Raw genomic sequence first — 24,931 nt, 5'->3', positions numbered from 1 at the left:
CTACTTGTTCATGGATAGTAGTTAAAGTCTAAAGGTAGTTTGTTGATTCACAGTTTGACCTTCAGGAACACAATTTACATACACAACTCCAAGGATGTTGAAAAAAAATGGTCATCCTGGACACGGGTCATCTATCTCTTCTCATCCCTCTGAACCATTTAAACCATTCAAAAACCTGAGTGCATGATAAGCATTCATCATTGTACACGTCTTTTAATAACGATTGAGTTTCTGTGGCAGATTTTTTGAGTTTCACAAGAAATATCACATTAACATGTTGCTCTTTTAAAGCACTTAACATTTTTCTGATATAGGCTGCAGATGCAAGGTCCAGTACAAATGAAGGCCACGGCCCGACTAAGGGGTCCACAATCAACTCAGTTGCAGGAATGGTGAGAGGGAATGTCATGTGACTTGGTTGCGTGCCATTTGACCTTTCACTTGTGCTATTTATCTGCAGATCAATCAGTCCAGTTTTTTTTTTTTAGCGAAAATATTCTTACCAGATTTCATCATTATATCTCAATCAGTGAGAGTGATGTTTTTGAGATTAATTAAGAGGAAGTAAATATAGTTCCACTAATCATTTGCTAGAATCCATAATGTACATTTGACAAATTTAATCAAGATAGTATAAAGTAACATGTAGTTGTGTTGTATTACAGATTTATGCGAACATTGGCAATCAAGTCAGTAACAGCAAAGAGTAGGAATATGTTGACTACGTATGTACTAATGTTTCTGTAGAGAGGATGAAGGCTGGCGGAACATTATCAGTATGATATGGATAGCTAGGATATTGCATCAAAGTGAGTAATGGATTAACTGATAATTGAAAGAAAAGTTATGAAAAAATTTGTACAAAATTTGGAGATGAACAAAGTTTTCAAGAAATTAAAGACATGGACTCAACAGTGAAAAATAAAGGCAGAGCAATGATTCTGTTAATTTGAGAACTTCTTTTAATTTAATGTGGAGAAAGGTTTTTGGTTAATTGTCAAGATTGAACTTGAAATTTTGAACTTCATAGAGAGCAGCAACTATTCATAACACCCTTACCTAAACTTCCTGAATAGAAGGTACTTACTTCTTACTCCTTACTACATGCATCCAACATTGACAGCACGGTGCATCTTGTACAATTTCACAGCCATTTGTAGAAGTTTCTTACACTTTAAAATAATGTCAGCCCATCTTTCAGTTCGATGCAAGGCCTCAAGACATTCAATCGGATCTTGTTTCATTGGTTATCCTTGCTGCAACTGCATTCGAAGATTATATGTTCACTTGTTTCCACAGCGTCACCATATCCTCCACATATTGGAGATTCAGTCAGATGAAACCTGTATAAATATTGTTGCATAATTATATGACTGGTTCTGATTCTGACCGTCAACATCTAAACTTTTCTTGTCATTCCCTTGTAAATCATTTGTTTGGTTCCTTCTGTATCTTACATATAGAGTGTTCTGCCCTTCAAGTAGGATTTCCACCATTCCTTCCAAAGTTTTTTTGAAGATTCCTCTGCCTTGGTTCAAACCCGTTATCATTATTTCAATTTTCTCTGGCTTAGGTTCTACTCTTGACACAATTGCAGCCAATTTATCTGCCGCTTCGTTGCCTGCTACACCACAGTATTCTGGAATCCAGTGGAAGCTTATGTTTTTGTTTGTTTTGCTTCACAAAACAAACATGTCATGATGTATTTCCTTAATATAGCAGAAGAAAGGAGAAAGCTTATAGTTAGAGATTGTGTACAGGGATGTTTTCAAGTTTGTCAAAATGTATATGTCACCCTGAGGTAGATCACAGCATATCTGCAGTGCCGCGAGTATAGCCATTCAGTTTCAAGACTAGATGAAGACAAAAAGGGGCCAGATACTGCATATTTAGATCTGAAATGTGGACTCTGGAGCCTGAGAGACAATTATCAAACCTAAATGAGCCATCAGTGTAAATGTGAAGAAATTTTTTAAATTTTGATTTTATCATTTCTGTAGACCTTTGTCTTAATAATTCAGTGGTTCTCTTGTTTTTTTAGTTGATCTGGAAGCTCAGTGTTGGTGTTAGGTCTGGTCCAGAACCATGGAGGGATAGTATGTACTGATGGAATATTCTCTAGATCTGTGCTAATGAGTTCCTTCATCCAGGGGGAAACAGAAGGACTATCTACATACCCCTCCACCATTAGGTCGAAATTGTTCATGGGGTGAGTGTATGGATACATCTTGTACTTCAGGAATTTTATCCAGGTTTTTAATGAACAACATCAACAGCTCAATATTGAGTTTGATCTGCAATGTGTTGATGGAAGTAGTCTTGGGGCATTGAAGATAAGCTGTCATGGCTGAATTTTGTAGTCTAGTTTTTTCAAGTGAATCTGCTGCTCCACACCTCGCAGCCATAAGTAATTCTGGATCTTATATACTTTATGTACAGTTGTCTCATAGTTGCTATGTCACCACCCCTTGATTTCTGCCAAGTATCCATTCCAGCACAGTTTCTACATGTCTCTTCCAGAAGAGTTTTTCATCCACAGTTATACCTAAAATTCTTGGATTGTTATCAATCTCATTTTTATATCGTTAAGCGTTAAGAGTTGGGCGGAAATTTTTTAGTTTTATTTTCTTGTAAACACTGCGTACTCTAACTTTGAAGTTGATATCTTGAGTTCCCACTTGTCAGCCCATGAACAAACCCTGTCAAACCCTGCAACAAGCATTCTGCTTGTTGCCAACGCTAAATGTTCATTTTTATGCTACATAAACTGACAGATTGGTATCCAATGGTAAACTTGATTCCAGATCATGCAACATTATGTTAAAAAGAGTTGGAGTAAGCCCTGAACCCTGTGGTATGCCGCTATTGATAATGCAGCTTTCAGATATGTACTGGTTTATTTTTACCTTAAAGAATCTGCTAATCAGAGATGAGTATAGGAACTGCCCGAGTATAGTTTGCCTCATATGCCAATTTTTACGCACTGCAGTATTAAAGCAATCGGTGAGACTGCATCAAAGGCAGCTTCAAAGTAGATCATTGCACCAACTCACTCTTTGTTTAGTAAAGGCTGCATAGATTTCTTCTGTCATTAGTAGAAAGGCATCACCAGTGTCACACTGTTGTTGTAAACCGAATTGTTTATTACTAACAAATCCATATGTCTCCAATCCCCAATTCAGTCTGCTATTTATAACTCTTTCAATCAACTTTCCCAGGCAGGATGTTAGGAAAATGGGCCTATAAGCATTTGTAGTTTCTCTATCTAGTCATTATATTACTAGTCATTATATTTAACTAGTCATGCATCAAAAATCTTAACTATAATTCTATACAGAAGAATTGAAAGGAGAGTGGAGGAAGTGTTAGGAGAAGACCAATTTGGTTTCAGGAAAGTATAGGGACAAGGGAAGCAATTTTAGGCCTCAGATTAATAGTAGAAGGAAGATTAAAGAAAAACAAACCGACATACTTGGCGTTTATAGACCTAGAAAAGGTATTCGATAATGTAGACTGGAATAAAATGTTCAGCATTTTAAAAAAATTAGGGTTCAAATACAGAGATAGAAGAACAATTGCTAACATGTACAGGAACCAAACAGCAACAGTAACAATTGAAGAACATAAGAAAGAAGCCGTAATAAGAAAGGGAGTCCGACAAGGATGTTCCCTATCTCCGTTACTTTTTAATCTTTACATGGAACTAGAGGTTAATGATGTTAAAGAACAATTTAGATTCGGAGTAACAGTACAAGGTGAAAAGATAAAGATGCTACGATTTGCTGATGATATAGTAATTCTAGCCGAGAGTAAAAAGGATTTAGAAGAAACAATGAACGGCATAGATGAAGTCCTACGCAAGAACTATCGCGTGAAAATAAACAAGAATAAAACATAAGTAATGAACTGTAGTAGAAATAACAAAGATGGACCGCTGAATGTGAAAATAGGAGGAGAAAAGATTATGGAGGTAGAAGAATTTTGTTATTTGGGAAGTAGAATTACTAAAGATGGACGAAGCAGGAGCGATATAAAATGCCGAATAGCACAAACGAAACGAGCCTTCAGTAAGAAATATAATTTGTTTACATCAAAAATTAATTTAAATGTCAGGAAAAAATTTTTGAAAGTGTATGTTTGGAGTGTCGCTTTATATGGAAGTGAAACTTGGACGATCGGAGTATCTGAGAAGAAAAGATTAGAAGCTTTTGAAATGCGGTGCTATAGGAGAATGTTAAAAATCAGATGGGTGGATAAAGTGACAAATGAAGAGGTATTGCGGCAAATAGATGAAGAAAGAAGTGTTTGGAAAAATATAGTTAAAAGAAGAGACAGACTTATAGGCCACATACTAAGGCATCCTGGAATAGTCGCTTTAATATTGGAAGGACAGGTAGAAGGAAAAAATTGTGTAGGCAGGCCACGTTTGGAATATGTAAAACAAATTGTTAGGGATGTAGGATGTATACTGAAATGAAACGACTAGCACTAGATAGGGAATCTTGGAGAGCTGCATCAAACCAGTCAAATGACTGAAGACAAAAAAAAAACCTTGTTTCAACAACAGAATAATTAATCCTATTAAAAGAGCAAATTATGTCCATAGTAATTCCTCCGATATGTGTTTAAACATATCATTCTGTCTTAAATCCTTGCTTGTGACTGAAAAGTTGTGTGATAGCTTCCTGTACTTCTCCAATCTGTATAAAGACATCACATTCATCATCATTATGTCTAAAGAGATGGTAGATTTTGCATGACAGGAATTGTTCCTTTTTATTTAGTATTTTAGAATATTTGGTTTTAAGCCCCAATTTTTTCCTGTAGTGTTTAATGAAGCATTCAGCAATGTATTTTCTCTTGACAGATTTTTCCTTTGTCATCCTTGATCTATGTGAGTTTTTTGTAGCTGGAACCCTCCATCGCTTTAAAATTTTTCCATACTGTTGCACTAACAGTAACATTAATTGTGCTGAGGAAATCCTTTTAGCTATCTCTTTTAGATGTTAGATTTACTTTTCTAGCAATTGTGCTGGCTCTATTGTATTCAACTTTGTTTTCTAATGTATTATGTCTCTGCCATCTGTGCCTAGCCCTCCTCCTTTTCTCTTCTAATGATAGTGGCATCCTTGTTTCACCATACATTCGTAGGCTGATGAATTATTTGTTTGATTTTTGATACATGTTTCTCAGCTGCATTTATCAGAGTGTTTGTAATGCTTCTTACTTCATCCTCAATTGTTTTGCTACTCTCTGAGAAGATCTTAGTTTCAGCACTAAATTTCTCCCAATTAACAGATTTCATTTTCCACTTGGTTAAAGGCGGTATATTAAACTTGATATTTTATACTGGATGGTTATTATAATAGGGAAGTGGTCACTAGACATATATTCCCCAACAGGCAATTCTTTTATATAAGAACTTAAGTCAGCTGACACCAGTGTAAGATCTATAGCGTTAAGTGAGCCTATTTAGCTGATTGGTATGTTGGCATTTTGTCTTTATTTAGGAGGATTAATTAATTTTCCAGTACCCACTCCTGTACTGTAATTACTCTTTGATTGGGGTTTCCACAACTTCAGGCTACATGATTAGGACTGAATCACCAATAATAATAAAAATGTGTCTGTTGGAATTTGTGTGTTCAGCATTTCTTTTGTAATGTAGACTGCAGGGGGCAAGTAGATATTTGTTATAGTTAGTTTGAAATCTTTGCTAAGTTGGACATTTGTACTTATATATTCCATTGCATGATGTATACCACTAGCACTATTTATGTCCAGAATTGAGTTATGGATAAGCGTAGCCACTTTACCACTTCGCTTGTCCTCTCTTTCAAGATTGAACGTTGTGAATCCATGATAATTTGTCTGAAAGGCATTTTCCCTCAGGGATGATTCCTGGATGCAAGCAATCCTTGTATCAGAGTCTTGTATTTTTGCTTAAGAATCATCACTTTCTAGCATTCCACTGGAGGATGTTAATGGTTTGCTTGTCACTGCTGTCCTTATTTTTATGGGTTTCCTTCATCCTTCTTCTACAGCATTCTGACCATTCAGTACCCACAGACACATGTATCTGAAGGACACCACTTGTATATGAAGGAACACCATATATACAAGTATATATTTCAGTTTCATATATTCAGTATATATTTCAGTTTTGGTTCGCCAGTAAAAAGGAGAACTTCTGTTCTTGTTTTACACCATATTTCAATTCTTCTAAGATTATGCTTTCCTCTTTTATGTACGATTATTGTCTTATCTATCATCAGTTTCTCCCTAATTTTTTGAACTGATTTGTCTTTAATATTTCAGACTACAGTCTTTAGTCTATTAGGATATTTTATTTTTCTATTTACATTATTTACAAATAGAAAGCCTTGAGAAAGGCTCCTTTTTTTCTAGCTAACTTCCTTTACATATGTTAACCTTTGGCTGCTGCATTGCACTTGATGGGCTGTATAGCGAATGTTGGCATTTAGTTTACACTTTGCTAAGTGCTATCCAGGGGCACGAATGAGGACGCACCAATTCACTCATCTGAATAGAAGTTGAAATTTATGGAATTTGATATGTTTGCTTTGTCAGATCATCTGTTGAGGTCTCATGTGCGTAGGTTAATAGCAGCATAGGTAATAGTACTCCAGCCAAATGATGGTAACATTTTTTATTGACATATATGATTGTAATTAAAAATTTTTAGTAGCTACAATTTTATACTTTTCCGAGAAAAAATTAAATATTATTTACTTACTTATTTACAGACCTTATTTATTTACTTATAAACAGACCTCTAGCAATAGTTAGGTGGGGCCCTATATTATATATGAAATAGTAGCAAATTTACATCTACAGTGATACCTTTATTTTTAATTGTAGTTTATTTAGTAAACTAAATATTATTTTTTTTTAAATTGCAAGATGTATAAATAAACTAATATATCAGGCATAAATAAAATATATTAAGCAAGAAGATAACACTATATGAATATTTTTTTAAATATTTTTTAAAATTCAAAGCAGAAAATATATTCTAGCAATAAAAAAATTATTAGAAATTGGTAATAATAATGTAATATTTATTTCATGTACAAATCACTAGAGTATTTTTTATATAAATAATTAACAGAAAATCTATTTACCCTTTCTTGCTTTATCTGATGGTATTTTCTGAGCTTTAAGTCTCTGATCCAAAATATACAACATTTCACCTCCTAAATTAAGAAAGAGTAAAGGTAGTGTATGTTGAGCCATTCTTGCAACAAAACACCCGAATTTGTTACTGTACTTCAAAAACGTAAATAAAAACTAATTTGCTAATTGACTCCGTGGCGCATTACTATTCTTTCCACTCCACTCAATAGCGTTGGTTTTGAATTTGTTGTCATGGGAACAGTACCACAACATGATTATATATTCAGTTGATTTTTAATCAATTTAGAGGAAATTTATTTTTTATTTTTTATTGCAATTTATTAGTAACCATTACTAAAATAAATTATATGCGTATAGTTTCGTGGGAAGAGTTCATGTTTACTTTTTGTGTTGAGATGTATGTTGGGAGTATTGAAAAGTATGTTAGGATGAGAAAACACGACAATTTAGTTCCGACTAATAACAGCTGTTCGCTGCATCACTGTGTCGTCGCAGTAACATAAGTAAACGTTGTTCTGAATGTGAATGATATGGAGTGTTTTGATAACAATTTGTGTAATTGTTCTGTTAAATCTATTTTTTATTATTCTTCATGTTGCAGAGTGGACACTTCAACTGTCTAATTATGGCGTGATTAAATGTGCTTTTAGGTCCTCTGTGACCTAAAAGGAATATGCCAATGATTTTTTAAACTGTTTATGGTTAGGGCCAATATATTTTTATTTAATTTTTTTCTGTTAATTCTAATCAGTAAAAAAGTAACTTTTATTTCCATTTGTTTTTAGTTAAAAAATTACGATAATGACAAAAAACAATAGTTATTTAGCTGTTGAAAAAGACTGTACTAATTTATGTCAGTCTCTAGTTCATGGTTCTATTATTACTTCTGCTATTACTAAGAGGGCCGTTACAGACAGGCAGCTGGCATCTTATTTTAATATTCTGTGTGGAAATTATGGCCAGGTAAACATTTTCGTAATTTATTCTTATTGTTTTGTGAATTACATGTTATTGCAACCACATTTAACATTAATTTAGTTGCGTCATATGGTGTCATTTTTTGAAGAATGACTTGAATGTCCATAAAGTGAATAAATAATACATACTGTATTTAAAGTATTTTGTACATTCCTATGTTTATGGCGAATAAAAAATATTATATTTTTAACATTGTTTGTGAAACAATACTATTTTGTTAAGGTGAGATATAGAATGTTTTTCTTCATAAGGATGGTGGGTACAACTGGATGTGTGTAAAAAGATTTCAACTTTTATTTTTACATTTTTTCAAATTAATTAATCTATGGCTGTATTGACGGTATGCAATTTAATATTTATACAGATTAAACATATGGTAGCTGTGGAAGTAGATATAATGTGAAGATATATGTTTTTTTTTTTTAAATTAAATTGTTATTTGATAAAACAGTTGCTTCAGATTATGTGTAACTCACATTTCTGTTAATTGAAATTAATAAGTTTAAGTTATATGTTAATAATGAATAGTAATTTACCTTTATTTGAGTAGATACCATTTTAAGTTTATTTTATTTGATGAGAGATGATCTACACAGTATTTAGAAACATACTATATTACTAACTTTTTTACTAGTTTAGTATCATAAATAGTTGTAATGTTTCATAGAATATATAAGTCTAAAGCGACCGACTTCCGCATTCTTCTTACAAGTCCAAGAAAAAAACCTTAATACTAGATGTACATTCATCTAAGAGATCAGGAAAAATGATATTTTCTGAAATATGGGGGCAAAAGTATAGTTTTCTGAACTGAAAGATCTTTGTTATTGAGCTTAGTTTCATATTTGCAATATGGACATGCATAGTGTAGTTTATGTTTAAAGTAGGAAATTTGATGAGTCCAGAAAGAATTAAGGTAGTATTAGCAAATTAAAATCTAATTAAAAATATAGAAAAGAAGTTTACAAATGTTCTTTTATTGCATAAGATTGCTAAAGGCTTAAATACAATTACGGATTTGAAACAGGTTAATGTTGCACTAAAAATTTATGCTTAAATAAATTATTGTAAATAATTTACAGTTCTGTAGAGTTGATGTACTATGTGGGGAAATGCAGTTATGTATAGTTTTTCTTTATATGTTTTGTAAATATGTTTTTCATTTTTGTTTTTATGGTAGTAATTTTCAAGTGATGTAAAACTTTTAAAACCAAATCGTTTAGACACCTAAGTCAAGCTAAACTAATATTAGATCCTAGTAAAGGCAGGTAAATTTATACAGTTCTGAATTCTAGATCATGGATACCGGTGTCCTCTGGTGGATGGGTTTCAATTAACAACACATCTCAGGAATGGTTGACCTGAGACTGTATAAGACTACACCCCATTTATATTCATACATATGATCCTCATTCATTTTCTGAAGTAATACCTTATGGTGGTTCTGAAGGCTAAACAGAAAAAGAAAGAAAACTAATATCATAAAACATGTTCGTGTTTTAAAAATCTACTCAAAGAAGAAAGAAAAAGAAAATTAGTTCGTTATGAAACTTAATATCTGAACATTTTATTTTTTAGCTTTAAAATTGATGACTTCAGTTTTCCTTAGCAAGTTATTTTGTAAAATTTTAAGCCCATATGCAAAGAACGTTTTACAGGTGCTGTTAGTCTGGACTCCACATACTTGTCTCTTAACTATGTTGTATCTGCTTATAAATAAATTATTTCGTTTTAATCACCTGTTATTTTTTAATAAACATAATTCTTTGTTATAATAAATATTTGATTTAATTATTGACTGAAATGTAATACATTGTAAGTAAATAGTTTCAAGGAGTTTTTTTTCTGAAGACAATAAAATTACCTTACTTAAACATTTTTAACAAGATTTGTTATTTTTTTAAAAATAGCTTTTAGAAAGTTAGATATATAATAAACATTGCATTGTTAGCTCCGTAAGTGTAAGGGTTGATCTTTTAGCATGCTAAATTTCCAAATAAATCTAATTAGAAACATATTTTACATTTATCTTTATTTTTAGATCTCAGATAATGGTATTTTGAAAGAACTAGCCAGCCTATAATTGAAATCCAGTGTTAATGTCTTAATTGGGCTTACAGTTTGCTGTGAGGAATTTATGTCTCAGATGAAAAAAAAAAACAAATCTGCTCTTGATAAATAGTATTTTAATTATCTTCTTACCATTAAAGAACTTATGTCTCTGATAAAAAACTTGATTTGATCTTGATTCATTGTACTTTAATTATCTTATTACCATTATTTTGGTTCTGTTACAGTTGTGATTCAAATTTTGTATTTAAGGTGGAGAGAGAGAGAGAAAGAAAATGATCAAGCATGTGAGGTAGTGAAAGAAAAAATAATTTTAAAATTTACTTTTCTAATTCTGAATCGTATGTTTGATTCGAGATTCTTTTCTAAAAGCTATTCTGACGTATGTTAATCTGCTTTTAGTCTCTTCCTTACATTTGATCTTTACAATTTTATTTGCTGATCAAAAGTAATTGTGTAATGTGTTCTGTGTCTTAATGTATAATTTTTCATTACCTTTCTTTCATATCTAAGTACCTTTATTTTGCTCTTTCTTGATTCACATGAAATTCAACCCCCCTCCCCCTCCACCCTAGGAAAAAAATAATCCCATACAATTGATTACTACCCTCCTCCTCCATGAAATAAATCCATACAATTATTGATTACTTCTTAAAAACTTTATTTTCTTTCCTTGAAATGTTACTGTTCCCTCAAATTTTTCTTTTGGGATGTTGAATGCTTTTTCTATGTCAAAATGAAAACTCATTGGGGAGAGGCCACATCATCATCATCTCATTTGTTCACATAACACAGCTTGTTTCCTTTTTTATATTTTTCTTGTAAACGTTCAGAGATCTTCTATTTCTGAAGAGTTGTCTTAATATTAAAAACTTATTGTTTAAATTATACTAGACTGTACTTCATTTACATTCATACATATCTTCCTCTGAAGTAATACCTTCAGAGGAAGATATGTATGAATGAGGTTGGCATGTAAACCTCTCTTTCTGTTTACATGCCAACCTCTTCAGCAGAAAAGAAGAAGAAATAGAAATCATATTTGACAAAAGAAATGATTTAATAAAATATGTTAGGGGATGAAAATTTGTTAATGGAAAACTAAAATGCCATTTTAGCAGAACTTTGAGGAAAGAACTATGCAGGAGAGTGTAAATTAAATGAAAAATATACAAGTAGGCTTTAATTTTATACCAGATACAGGTTAATAATTTAATACCTTCTTTAAAAATCATAGTAGAAGATTTCATATAGCCTGCACAGTGGTTTGAGAATTTTGGAACAAAATTATGAACTGAAAAAAAATTTCTGAAAGCAGACATTATTAATTTTGTTAACAGTTTAGTAATGATGAATTATTCATTGAAGTTAAGACAAAGCTGAGTCAACTATATGAAGTACAGATAAACTAAATTTGTCATTAATAATGTCAGAGGCTTACAGTCAGACTGCTCCCATCATTATTAACTTCGGTTGTGTAGCAGAATTAAGTATGACTTTCCCCATTGGCGCTTTATTCTTTCCCATAACCTTTCAATTTTCAGGATGCTTCTTCCTGAGATGTTCAAGGGTTGCTGAACTATCAGTTGCCAGGGATGTAGTTTATTATTAATCAAGACCCAAACTTACTTTTGTCAGTAACGTATTATTAATAACTTTTTTCTTTCTTATTATTATATCCTCTCTTCTGAGCTGGACCCACAGTTAAGTATAACGTAGTACAAGAGAGCGCCCTTTAATTATAATAACAGGCCTTCCCACCCACCAGCTGAACATCCGGCAAGGCAAGTCGGCCCACTGATTGGACCTTTTACTTTATGCCTGCCTCTAACCCCCAGCAAGGAGACTCCAGATCCAGCAATGCCGTAACCTTCAACTCCACCCCAAGGACTGGGTCTTCGTCTTTTGAGTGCCTTATGCCTCAAGCGGGGAATCCCCCAAAGGGATCTCCCACCGAGACTCTGGTCTTGACTCTTCCCTAAAAGATATCAGGTCTAGATGATCGTCATCACAGCAGAAATCGTCACACTTCATACATGGATGGGGGAACACCCATTAGCACACAGGCAGCGTTATATGAGGTAGTCCGATATACGGCAATGATCTCCAGCAACAAACATATGTGCTCATTAATAACTTTATTAATGCTTTATCATAACTTTGGTTTCAAAATTCTGGTAACCTAATGTTAAAGTGAATCTACAGGATTCAAGAATTTTCTTGATGGTGTCGACAGTTTGATTAACTATGTATAAATTTAATTCAACACTTAAGTAGGTGGTGATGCATTTCTGATTGAACTGTATATACTACTGTTGTATTTTTTTATTGATTGTTTCTGTACACTTCAGGTTAAAGATGATGCTGGAAGAACTGCACTTCACATGGCAGCATCTTGTGGTCGAGTGGATTTGTGTCATTGGTTACTAAAGTATGGAAATGCTGACTTATCTGCACGTGATAAGGAATCTTTAAACACTCCTTTGCATCGCAGTTTGATATATGGTCAAATTGATATTGCAGTTTTATTTATAAAGGTAAATTGGAATTTCCATTACGTCAATATTATCCTTAAATTTTTTTTAAAAATTGTTGATCTGATGTGTGTTTGCAGTTTAGTCTGTTAGGTTTTTGGTTTTGTGACATAAATAATATTTTCAAATTGTTAATCTTGTTATATTACGTCAAACTCTTCTAATAGAAAAATCTATCTGAAAACTATTTTTTCCATTGGTGTTCTCATTATATAACAGGCTATGATAGGTGTTTACACTAAGAGGAGGGTTATATGTTAAGATGATGTATTTGTTTTGTGTCCCTGTAACTTTGAATGGCTTTTTCTCAGTTTTATGAAATGAGTATCGGATGATTTGTCTAAGTCAAATTACATTGTTACAACAATTTAAAGAAACTAAGATGGCTGATGGTAAATGCTGTTTTCTCATGTATGAAAACCCCAATTATGTGAATGTCATTAAGTGGGTTATCAAGTATGTTAATTGTAAAGCATTTTTTAAAAATCTGATGTGGCACCACATGTCTTCCTTGTACACCTATTAAAATACATATACATATATTTTTTTTAAATGAAAAGTACATAAAATTGTTATTTGATTTTTTTTATAGTTATTATTGAATAATTATTTATTGTAAAACTTTTTTTACTGTCAGAGGTTAATAATTATTAATAAATCAATATATTTAAATTAAAAAAAAAAAAGTTCAAAAGAAATGAAATAAAGTTAGGATTTGAACCGATGTGCCTTCCTCTTGTAAGTTCCAAATATTTCATTAATAAAAATTTTATTTGGCTACAGCTCTGCATCAAATGAAAATAAATACCACTTATGATATATCATTAAAACGTTTTCAATGAGGGCTTATTACTGCAATTAAGAAAAAGCCCAAAATCCAAAACAATTTGGATTTTGGGCTTTTTTGGTTAGTCGATTGCAATCAAAATGGGAGGTCCACAACTAGATGTTACAACAGTCCTAAATCCACAATTTCAAAATTCTACAGCTAATTGTTTTTGAGCTACGTGAGATACATATGTACAGACATCATGCCAAAACTAGTCAAAATGGATATTTCCATTGAAATCTGAAAACTGAAATTTTTTGTGATTACAATATTTCCTTTAGTTTGTATAAGGAAGTAAAAAGGATTTCTGCTAAAGAGTGGCTTAAAAGTATTGCAGGATTTAAATTTACAAAATTAACCTTTATTTATGCATGAATTGGCAAAGTTGTGAATACTTTGAAAGAGTAAACATTCTAATTAAATATGTAAAATAGTATAATGTCCTCCACGTCTTATATGACACTCACGCAATCTTTTGACAAAATTTGTAATTACATTTTCTCAGACTTGTTCCTCAGTTGTTGCAATAACACATCTGATTTGTTCTTTAAGTTCAGGAATGGTGTTTATACACGTTTGCTATAAACCTTGGACTTTACATATCCCCAGAGATAAAAGTCACATGATGTAAGACCTTGGTGGCCATTGTGATCACTGTTGTGCGAAATCAGTCAGCCACCCATGAAATTTCTGTTGTAACAACTCAATGATTTTGTGCGCCGCATGACTTGTGGCACAATCTTGCTGGAAAAACATTCATCAGCATCAAGGCCGAAGTACATGGCTTACAACAGATGCACTCCTGCATCATGTATTTATTCATCATGAATAACTCACTGCTAACCAGAATGTACTAGAACATGTGCTTCAGAGAGCTTGTTGCCAACCCAATAGAAAAAAAAATGGTTGGATTGGCATATCTCTTGCATATACAATACTATGCAAGAAAAATAGTAAACATTTTTTTAAAATTATTAGAAATGGCCATGAAGATGTCATTAAAATATATACATTTTCTGCTAAGATCATCATAATTTTTATATTGATACGTTTTTTACCTCTCTAAGCTATTTCATACTTAATCACTTGTTGACGCATTACAGATATATTCCATTTTCACTGTACTAGGATATCTTCTCCTCTGTAAGGCTTTGTATATCATTATTGTCACACCCCATTACCCTACTCAAATCACATACATTATTTGGCTAGTCTTCTTCCTGTTCTTTGTTATCTGTTGATTATACTTCATGTATTTATTTTATAAATTATCTATTTCTTGTTCTGAGCAAATAAAGATGCTTAAACGAAACATCTGCTTGAAAATTAATCTATTCATATATAGTCATTTTTCTACTATTTTTTAATTTAAAACTTTCTAAAAAATATTCAATCTTTTTCCTTTTATACTACTATGAATCAGTTTCATTGAGACTTTTATTTTCAGTGGAATATGTCCTTTTATTAAATGTGTTGTGCAGTTAGATTCTTGTTTTCTGTGTTTAAAGGATCTCATATGTTCGTTAAATCTTAATTTTAACTTTCTTCCCATTTGCCCAATTATGTTGCATTGCACTTACGTTTTATTTTGTATTTACTATTACTTTTATAAATATCTTTTTCTTCTATGTTATTAAAAATCTTCTTAAATGTATTACTTGTATTTACAACCATTTTTAGATTATACTTACTGAAAAATTGTTTAACCAGGTAAACCTCTTTTTCTGTAAATATTAACTTAGTCCATTTATAAGTTTTCTTTTTGTTTATGTATTATTGGTTCTGCTTCTTTTATTTTTGATCATTCTTCTAATCATTCCTTTTTTATATATGTTATTTTCTGCTATATGGAAAATAGTGTTGCATTCTTTTTTATATGCTAGTTTCTTTAATGTCAAATCATATATGTAATCTATTTATCATGTATCTGAAAGCCACTAATTTATGTTCCATTGAATGAATTAAGTAGTACGCTATAATGCTATCGCTATAAGTTTCTTTTCTGAATACTTAAAAATCTTAGCTACTGTTACTTCTTTTTATTGTTAAATCTAGAAAGTTAATAGTCTTTCTTTATACATAGTATATTTACTGTTATGACATAATTTGTTAATTTTTTTCTAAAATCCTTTCTTCAGTATTATTTAGTCCTGTTTTAATTATTAATAATTTGTCGTCATTCACATACCTAATATATTCCAAACAATTATATTTTTTCATAATATCTTGTATATTTTCTTCTTCTATATTCTGTTTAAATATCTTCACTTAGTAATACCAACAGTGGATTACCCATACCTAACCAAATTTTTTTATATTTTATTATTAAATCTAAATTGATTTTGTTGGATTATTATACAAAGATGGTACACCGATATATAATACAAAAGGTAAAGTCGATAGATGGGTGGAATATATTGAACAGTTATACGGAGGAAATGAATTAGAAAATGGTGTTATAGAGGAAGAAGAGGAAGTTGAGGAGGATGAAAGGGGAGAAACAATACCGAGATCTGAATTTAAGAGAGCATTAAAAGATTTGAATGGCAGAAAGGCTCCTGGAATAGACGGAATACCTGTAGAATTACTGCGCAGTGCAGGTGAGGAAGCGATTGATAGATTATACAAACTGGTGTGTAATATTTATGAAAAAGGGGAATTTCCATCAGACTTCAAAAAAAGTGTTATAGTCATGATACCAAAGAAAGCAGGGGCAGATAAATGTGAAGAATACAGAGCAATTAGTTTAACTAGTCATGCATCAAAAATCTTAACTAGAATTCTATACAGAAGAATTGAGAGGAAAGTGGAAGAAGTGTTAGGAAAAGACCAATTTGGTTTCAGGAAAAGTATAGGGACAAGGGAAGCAATTTTAGGCCTCAGATTAATAGTAGAAGGAAGATTAAAGAAAAACAAACCAACATACTTGGCGTTTATAGACCTAGAAAAGGCATTCGATAACGTAGACTGGAATAAAATGTTCAGCATTTTAAAAAAATTAGGGTTCAAATACAGAGATAGAAGAACAATTGCTAACATGTACAGGAACCAAACAGCAACAGTAATAATTGAAGAACATTAGAAAGAAGCCGTAATAAGAAAGGGAGTCCGACAAGGATGTTCCCTATCCCCGTTACTTTTTAATTTTTACATAGAACTAGCAGTTAATGATGTTAAAGAACAATTTATATCCAGAGTAACAGTACAAGGTGAAAAGATAATGATGCTACGATTTGCTGATGATATACTGATGTTATAGTAATTGTAGCTGAGAGTAAAAAGGATTTAGAAGGAACAATGAATGGCATGGATGAAGTCCTACGCAAGAACTACCACATGAAAATAAACAAGACCAAAACAAAGGTAATGAAATGTAGCAGAAATAATGAAGATGAACCACTGAATGTAAAATTAGGAAGAGAAAAAATTATGGTGGTAGAAGAATTTTGTTATTTGGGAAGCAGGAGCGATATAAAATGCCAAATAGCATAGGCAACATTAGCCTTCAGTCAGAAATATAATTTGTTTACATCAAAAATTATATAAACATCAGGAAAAGATTTTTGAAAGTATATGTTCGGAGCATGGCTTTATATGGAAATGAAACTTGGATGATCGGAGTACTTGAGAAGAAAAGATTAGAAGCTTTTGAAATATGGTGCTATAGGAGAATATTAAAAATCAGATGGGTGGATAAAGTGACAAATGAGGAGGTGTTGCAGCAAATAGATGAAGAAAGAAGTATTTGGAAAAAATATAGTTAAAAGAGAGACAGACTTATGGCCACATATTAAGGCCTTCTTGGAATAGTCACATTAATATTGGAGGGACAGGTAGAAGGAAAAAAATGTGCAGGCAGGCAATGTTTGGAGTATGTAAAACAAATTGTTAGGGATGTAGGATGTAGGGGATATACCAAAATGAAATGACTAGCACTAGACAGGGAGGAATCTTGGAGAGCTGCATCAAACCAGTCAAATGACTGAAGACAAAAAAAAATGTTTTATGAAATAAATTTAAAAAAATGTGTGGTTTGAATAATGATTTAAGAACTTTTAAATTGTTATGAATTTTTTAAAATATTTAACAAATTCTTCATCCTATGACTATCTACAACTACATAGTACATGTGAAGCCCCCATAGAGTCAAGTTTGGAACTAGAACCTGGCATCAAAAAATAATATTGTTTTCTCCTTTATCCTAAATGAGAGAACAAAAAACCTATATTCCTGCAGTCGCCATAGAAATCTGTGTCCTGTTCAAATTACACATTGCAATCTATACTCCTCATGTATCAAGTTTGATACATTAGATGTACAAAATCTCCTCATCCAAATACCATCTCCATTGTTAATAATAGGAGATTTTAATGCCCACCATATTTCATGGGGTTCAACAATCTTTCCCCTCAAGGAAATATAAACAGAGTGAGACAGAACTTGGACCTCTGTCTACTGAATGATGGATCATGCATGTTTATGTCGTCATCAACTGGTACTTTATTCAACATTGACCTCTCCTTATGCTCACCAGGTTTACTCCCTCAATTAATTGGTCTGTTTGTGATGACTTACATAGCAGCGATCATAAAACAATTATCATTGCTTTTGGTGCCGATCGTACGGTGAACAAAAGACCATGAAGATGGGTGTTGAAAGAGCAAATTGGAGCAGTTACCATAAAGCCTTCCCATCACAATATGACGATAATGCTGATGCCCTACATCAGCTTTCCTCTTTTTACCTCCCTTGTACTCAAGAGTTCTAGTAGATTAATTCGATAAACATTAGGAAATCCAAGGCGTCCCTCCATCCCCTGGTGGAATGATGATTGCCAAAACACGATTAATAAACAATTGCAGGCTCTGTGTAAATTTAACCTTAGACCTACAAATGAACATCTAAATTTATATCATAGAACTAGAGTGTAATATTGTTGCATATTAGTATAAGCTAGGAAAAAGTCATGGAGGAATTACATAGATACCATCTCATGCACTACTCTCACGTCTGCTGTGTGGAGAAAACTTTGTGCAATTTGTGGATCCTACAAAACAGTCTATCCTCGGCCATATTCATGAAGGAGAACTCCTTATGTCACCTTCTGCAGGTGCAACTAATCTAACTTTCGGTGTCCTTAACTACATCACATACTAATACATTTCAAAGATATAAGATACAAATGGAAAAAATACCGTTAAAAAACTGGTGATTTGTTGTGAATGAAATACTACATTTAAATCAGAGAGTTGTCGTATGGATTAAAAAACTCATATGATACCTCCCTTGAACCTGATAACATCTGTGCCAGTATGCTTTCAAACCTTCTCAGTTCAGCTCTTCATCATCTACTGCGTATGTATAATAGTGTGTTCTCCATGCAAGTCTTCCCACCCATCTGGTCGGAAGCAATTATCATACCAGTTCTTAAACCTGGTAGAGACAAAGCATGCTCCTCAGACTACCAACCTATCTCCTTGATGAGCGTTTTGTGCAAAGTGATGGAGAGAATGATGAACCAAAGAGGCTCACCTAGTATTTAGAGAAGCACACTCAGATATCTCCAGAACAATGTGGTTTCCACCAAGGATGATCTTCCATTGATAATCTGGTATCACTGGAAACAGCTATCCAAAATATTTGTGTTCCGTCAGCAACTCGTTGCTATTTTGTTTGACACAGAGCATATGATACAGTCTGGCAACAAGGTATTCTAAATACCCTTAAAGAATGGATGGTTGTGGATAATATGCTTGCCTTTATTGGGCGGTTTGCTAAATGACTGTTCATCCGTGTTCATGTTGGATATTCTGTGTCTAGTAGCATTACCTTGGGGAATGAGAATGGAGTGCCTCAAGGAATTAATGGAGTTAACAAGGAAGTATATTAAATACTACCTTGTTAACTATAGCCATCAACAGTATTACCAAATGTGTGCCACCATCTGTTTCATATTCTCTGTTGATGATTTTTCTATTTACACCATGACTCATTCAACACCCACAGCCGAGATACTACTACAGAATACTATAATCTCACCTTGAAACTTGGTCCAAAATCACCGGTTTCACATTCTCACTGGAGAAAACAAAAAGTATAGTCTTTTCTCATCTACTAGACCATTTCACTTCACAAGTTTTGCTCCAATGAGAGCCAGTTGATATCTCTTCTGGTTAAATTTCTAGGTTTACTTTTCGACAATCGTCTTATGTGAGCCAAAAACATTAAAAAGTTAAACGAGATGTTTAAAAATTCTAGATGGTAAGAGTCCTTAGCAACACCAAGTGGGCAGCTGACCGATCATGTATGTTACATTTTTATTATTTTTTAGTCTGATCCCGATTAGGTTATGGTTGTATCGTATACTCTTCAGTGAGTCATACCATGCTTAAGATGCTGGATGCTCCACACCACTCTTTTGTTTGTCTTACCACTGGTGCGTTTAGATCAAGCCCTGTCACAAACATACTTGTTAATTGCAGTGAGCCATCACTTTTGGTTAGGCGGGATTAGCTACTACCATCTTATTCTTCCTGTCTCTAAGGACAACCAACTCACCCGGTACTTAAAGCAGTTCTCGCAGACCCTCATTTCTAACGGTATGAATACTGTCCATGTAATATATACCACCAATAGGTATCCATACCCTGACATTAATGTACCTTCTTAATTTTGACCCACCATCTGTTTTCCCAACCTATCTCTGTACATATCCTCCATGGAAACTTGACCCCATTAATTTTAATTACAACTTCACCATGTATAATAAAAAATTAACACCCTCATCTTTCAGTAATTATTTTTTCATTTTTTATCAGAGACAAACCCAGATGCAGTAGTAGTATACATAGATGAGTCAATGCCGAGTGATACTGTAGGATGCGCTTTTGTTGTAAATGACAGAACTTATGTGTTTGGTCTACCGGGAATTACAAGTGTCTACAGTGCTGAATTGTATGCCATCAAAATGGCCTTGAATAACATTAGATCAAAATATCGTCACATCCTTATTTGTAGAAATTTGTATAGTGCTCTGCAAGCTTTACAGAATTTGTACTGTAGTCATCCTATTGTCACCAAAAAAATAATACAATTGCTGAATTAAATTGTCACAACACGGGTGAATTTCTACTGGATCCCTAGCCAGGCAAGAATCCTGGATAATGTGCAGATTCCGCTACTAAAGATGCATGTAGCCATTCATCTTTCTCCACTCGAATTACAAATATCAATCTCATTAATACTATTAAACATACACTTCGAAGAAGGTGGCACTTTAGACGCTGGCACTGTAGCCAGATGGATACAGTGGATAATGAACTCTGACGCATAAAAGACATGACTGTGGGACTCTTCATGCAGGAAAATTCGCCGAGAGAAAGTGGTCCTGTGTCACTTGCGATTAGGACATACCAAAGCTACCCATGGATATCTGATATCAGCAGAGAGCACTATGTATCTGATGCGAATGTTGCTTGACTGTGCACCACATCCTTGTGGACTGCATATGCTATGTGTACTTACATCACAAATTTAAATTGCCGAGAGACAAGGCGTGTCCTATTATTTTTTTTTTTCCGCATTTCATGTATTATCCTAATTGTTGTGTTTCTTTTACTGTTTCAGTTTTATTCCTATTATTGTCATCTTAATTTTCATTATAGTTTTAAACGTATTTTGCTAATATTTTAGTATCCTAGAAGAAGCCTCTTGTTACTATTTTAACCCAAGCGATGATAACATGAAAGTGTTTTTCTCCCCAAAAAAAAAATTAATACCAGAAGAAATGTAATTTTTTAGGCAGGGCAACTCTCTTATTGACTTAGTTTTTGATTTGGTTGGTCAGGATTTGTGGTTTACTAGAGAGAGAGTTTAGAAGAGAAGTTATAAATAATGGCTGATAATATGAATCCTATGCAAATAAGTGAAAGCTTAAATTGGTGAGTGTCAGTCTGAGTTTGATTTGTGAGAGGGTGAAGTTGAAAAGTAAGGAAGTTTGATGTGGAAAGAAATCAAAAGTGAGTTTCACTCTTCACAATTTGCGAGTTTAAGCTTGTAAACTTTGCTTTAAAAGCTCAGTTTATGAGCTTTTCTGTGCAAGTTTAAAAATGTGACAAGCAGAAGAAAAGAGAATTTTTGATCAGTGAGGTTATAAATCTAGTGGAAAAATTGGGAGTTAGAAAAGGGAAAGGAAAAAATATCTGCTGAAGATAGCTTCAAAACTAGCACCATAGAAATTTAAAAAGCATGAATTTCAGAAAAGTAAAAGGTAGAGAAAGAAAAAATACCTTCAAAGAACATTAACTTGAAGAACTAAAATCATCCATCCACAAAAAAAGCTTACATCTATACCATGGAGGTATTGATATAACTTTATAAAAATAATATTTTATTTATTTTTCAAATTTCAATTCTTTAAGTGTTTAGCCAAGTCAATGTTTTATTAATTCTCCAGATTAATTAGAATTAATCTTCTGATAGTAGCATGGAATAAAGAATTTAGATTTCTTTTTATAAATGGATTCTTTGGAGCTTCCATTGAAAATCTTGGTTTTTTCTGCCAAATCTTAACTGTCGGTTTATTGGGAAGGTTTAATCCTACTGAAATTCATTGCCAGCTGAGAATATCGGTTAAAAATCAGTGGCAGAAAACTCACAAAGTCATTGTTCTTCTACATAACAGTGAAACAACTCAGTCGGCATATGTAATAAAGGACCCCCTGAAAAAATTGAAACCTGAGGTTTTGGGAACATGCTCCTTGCAATCCCGACTTTGTGTCATGTAATTTCCATATGTTCACTCCTGTGAAAGGGCGGACTTAGTGAAGTAGTATTATCACTGTGATGAAGAAATCCACAAAATCTATTGCTGGAATTGTTATTATATGTGGGATGGGAATTTTTAATAAAGACATGGAATAGTTTGTGCTACACTATCATAATATTTAAATAAATTTGGTAATTATATTGTAAAGCAGATCTGTAATTGTACTAGCAGGCAAATAAAAGAATTTTCATAAACATTCTATGTTGTTTTTTTTTTTTATGCTAGTGCAGCCAGTGTTTTGACTGCCTTTCATACAATGTAGGGAAAAATAACTTATTCAGTACTATACTAAGGACATTGGAGCTAGGCCAAAAAGTCAGGGTAGTTATGTTTCAATTCTTTCAAATTGTTTCTGTGGATATTACAATTTTATTTATAAAATAAAATATTTTATTTATAAATTAGCAGTGTTGAAATATTAATCATATTAGTTCATTTATAAAGATTACATTGAAATGTTTTTTTATAGAATAGAAAGTGTACGTTTCCTTAGATTCTATTTTTGCTTAAATATTGCGGTACTGTTATAATATTAATGTTTTCTTTTATTTGTTATGCTGTTAGTTTTTAAAATTTTGTTTCATATACTTATTCAGTTTATTGTTTAATTTTTTTAAAATTCTTATCATTACGTATAAAAAATGGTAGTAAGATTGAGATTACAGAAAATGTGCTTAATTGTACAAACCTTACCTTCATCAAATTAATTAATGGAAGTTTAATTTTAATCTTCCAATTAATTTGCCAAATATTCAGAAACAAAATTTGTCTAGAATCTTTAAAAAAATTTGGAATCATAAATTCATCTATAGCAAAAGAAAAAGGAGCAATTTTTGATTGTTAAGTCCTAGATTAGGTTTTATCCATAATTGTGTTGAAACAGTGTATTGTATTTTAATTATGAATTGCATTATTTCTTATCAAATAAACGAGCTTGAATTAAAGAATGTTGCTGTTTCAGAGTTTTTTGCAAATTCAGTTTATAGTTTTGTAAATTAGCCTATTTTTATAACATTGCTATATTTTTGTGATAAAAAGTTTTATGATTATTGTTTATTACTCTAAAATTATTCATGTAGGTTATTTTAACAATATTTGAACAATAGTTTTAATCATTAGCTGTAAATAATTATTCAGTTATTGATAAGGAAAAGTATCAAAAGTAACTATTCTTATCAAGTAAAACAGAAAGGTCATTAACATGTGCCAAAAAGACTGATTTATGTTCACTTGGGTATATTATTTTTATTATTTTATGTTGGTAATCAGTGTATTAGGTCACTTTGTTTTACTCTTATTTCCAATATAAAAAGAATCTATAATATGTATCATAAAATTAGGATCTTATTGTTTTATGAATACAGTCATCAGTTTGTAGGTTTTTAATTAAATAAGACTTAATTAATAAAGAATGTGTTGAGGAATGTGCTAATCATATCATAATGTACGATTTTGATATGATTTACTTAACTCTTATTGCCTTGTACTTTTTTAATCTTATTAAGTAAAGTTAAAAGATTTTTTGATTGTTTTGTGACTTAATTATTAATTACGGCGTTATACAAAGAGTATGAAAGTGATGCAGTCTATAAAATCCTTGTAATACTTATAATTTACAGTGAGACCTTTTGAATACCATTGTAAGTATATATTAGTCAAGATAAGAATGATGAAGTTGTTGTAATGTATGATCAGTTAGAGAAGGATTATGAAAGAGGAAAATAGAGATTGGTGTAAGGAAAAGAAGACCAGGTATAGTGGAAAATAGTAATGTACTGAGCACAGAGAATATAAGAGGAGAAATTACTTTAATTTTGTATGAAAAATAAAAAAATTTCATTACAAGATTAGAAAATGAACTTCGGCTAAATATGAAAGTTACAATAAAAATAGCAGTAGAACAAGAAGTTAGTTTCATTAACGGGAAAAGAATAAAAAAATCATGGTTAACCAAAGAGATAATTGAAAAACTGGAAGAGAAAATAAAAAAAGAAAGTATGAAAAAAGTAAGATGCTGAACATAAAATTGAACAGTGAATAAAAAAAAAAATAACCCAAAAAGTAAAGGAAAAATGGTTCATACAAATGTTCTATGTAAGATTTAGAAAGTGAAGGTATGTTGGAATACTTTTCTTTCTTTTGTCTGGAAATATTTTCTTCATTAGTACTTTTTGTTATAAATTACAACAATAATGATGGGTTACTCTCACTCAATTAAGCAGTCATTTGAGTACATGTTACCGCATTTATTCATTCTGTATCATATTCTGCACTTTAAAGGATAATTTAATATGTTCAAACCCATAGCTTTGTGTCACAAGTGCAAGCCTTGGGTAGTGTGTGTTGTATTTTAACTATTTTAAAATTCTGTTATGTTATATATTTGAGAATAATATATGTAAAATGTGTAGTTATAATTTAAAAAGGGAAAAAAGAGTATATGAAAACAGTAGAAACTATGGCAGTCAGTTGATGGCTCGAGAATTTTTATTTGGTTATAACTGTTCAGCGCATCAATTCATGTTGTTCTTGGGT

The 24,931-nt window shown here is 32.1% G+C and overlaps 2 protein-coding genes across 2 annotated transcripts in view; one reads left to right on the top strand and one right to left on the bottom strand.

Moving 5' to 3' along the window:
- The window catches only part of OSCP1 (Organic solute carrier partner 1), a 42,645-nt gene extending 35,306 nt beyond the window's left edge, over window positions 1–7,339 (bottom strand). Inside the window, exon 1 of the mRNA XM_075362327.1 lies at window positions 7,146–7,339. Within this exon, the coding sequence (XP_075218442.1) occupies window positions 7,146–7,257 (112 nt within the window). The 5' untranslated portion in view covers window positions 7,258–7,339. The remainder of the gene's footprint in view (window positions 1–7,145) is intronic.
- A 292-nt stretch (window positions 7,340–7,631) lies between these two features.
- Window positions 7,632–24,931, top strand: part of LOC142323047 (inhibitor of Bruton tyrosine kinase) — a 135,853-nt gene continuing 118,553 nt past the window's right edge. The window contains exons 1-2 of the mRNA XM_075362194.1: window positions 7,632–8,121; window positions 12,558–12,743. Coding sequence (XP_075218309.1) covers window positions 7,960–8,121; window positions 12,558–12,743 — 348 coding nt within the window. The 5' untranslated portion in view covers window positions 7,632–7,959. The remainder of the gene's footprint in view (window positions 8,122–12,557; window positions 12,744–24,931) is intronic.

The sequence above is a fragment of the Lycorma delicatula genome, chromosome 1 (assembly GCF_047948215.1).
Source record: "Lycorma delicatula isolate Av1 chromosome 1, ASM4794821v1, whole genome shotgun sequence".
NCBI lineage: Eukaryota > Metazoa > Arthropoda > Insecta > Hemiptera > Fulgoridae > Lycorma > Lycorma delicatula.
This window is presented reverse-complemented; position numbering and strand designations above follow the sequence as displayed.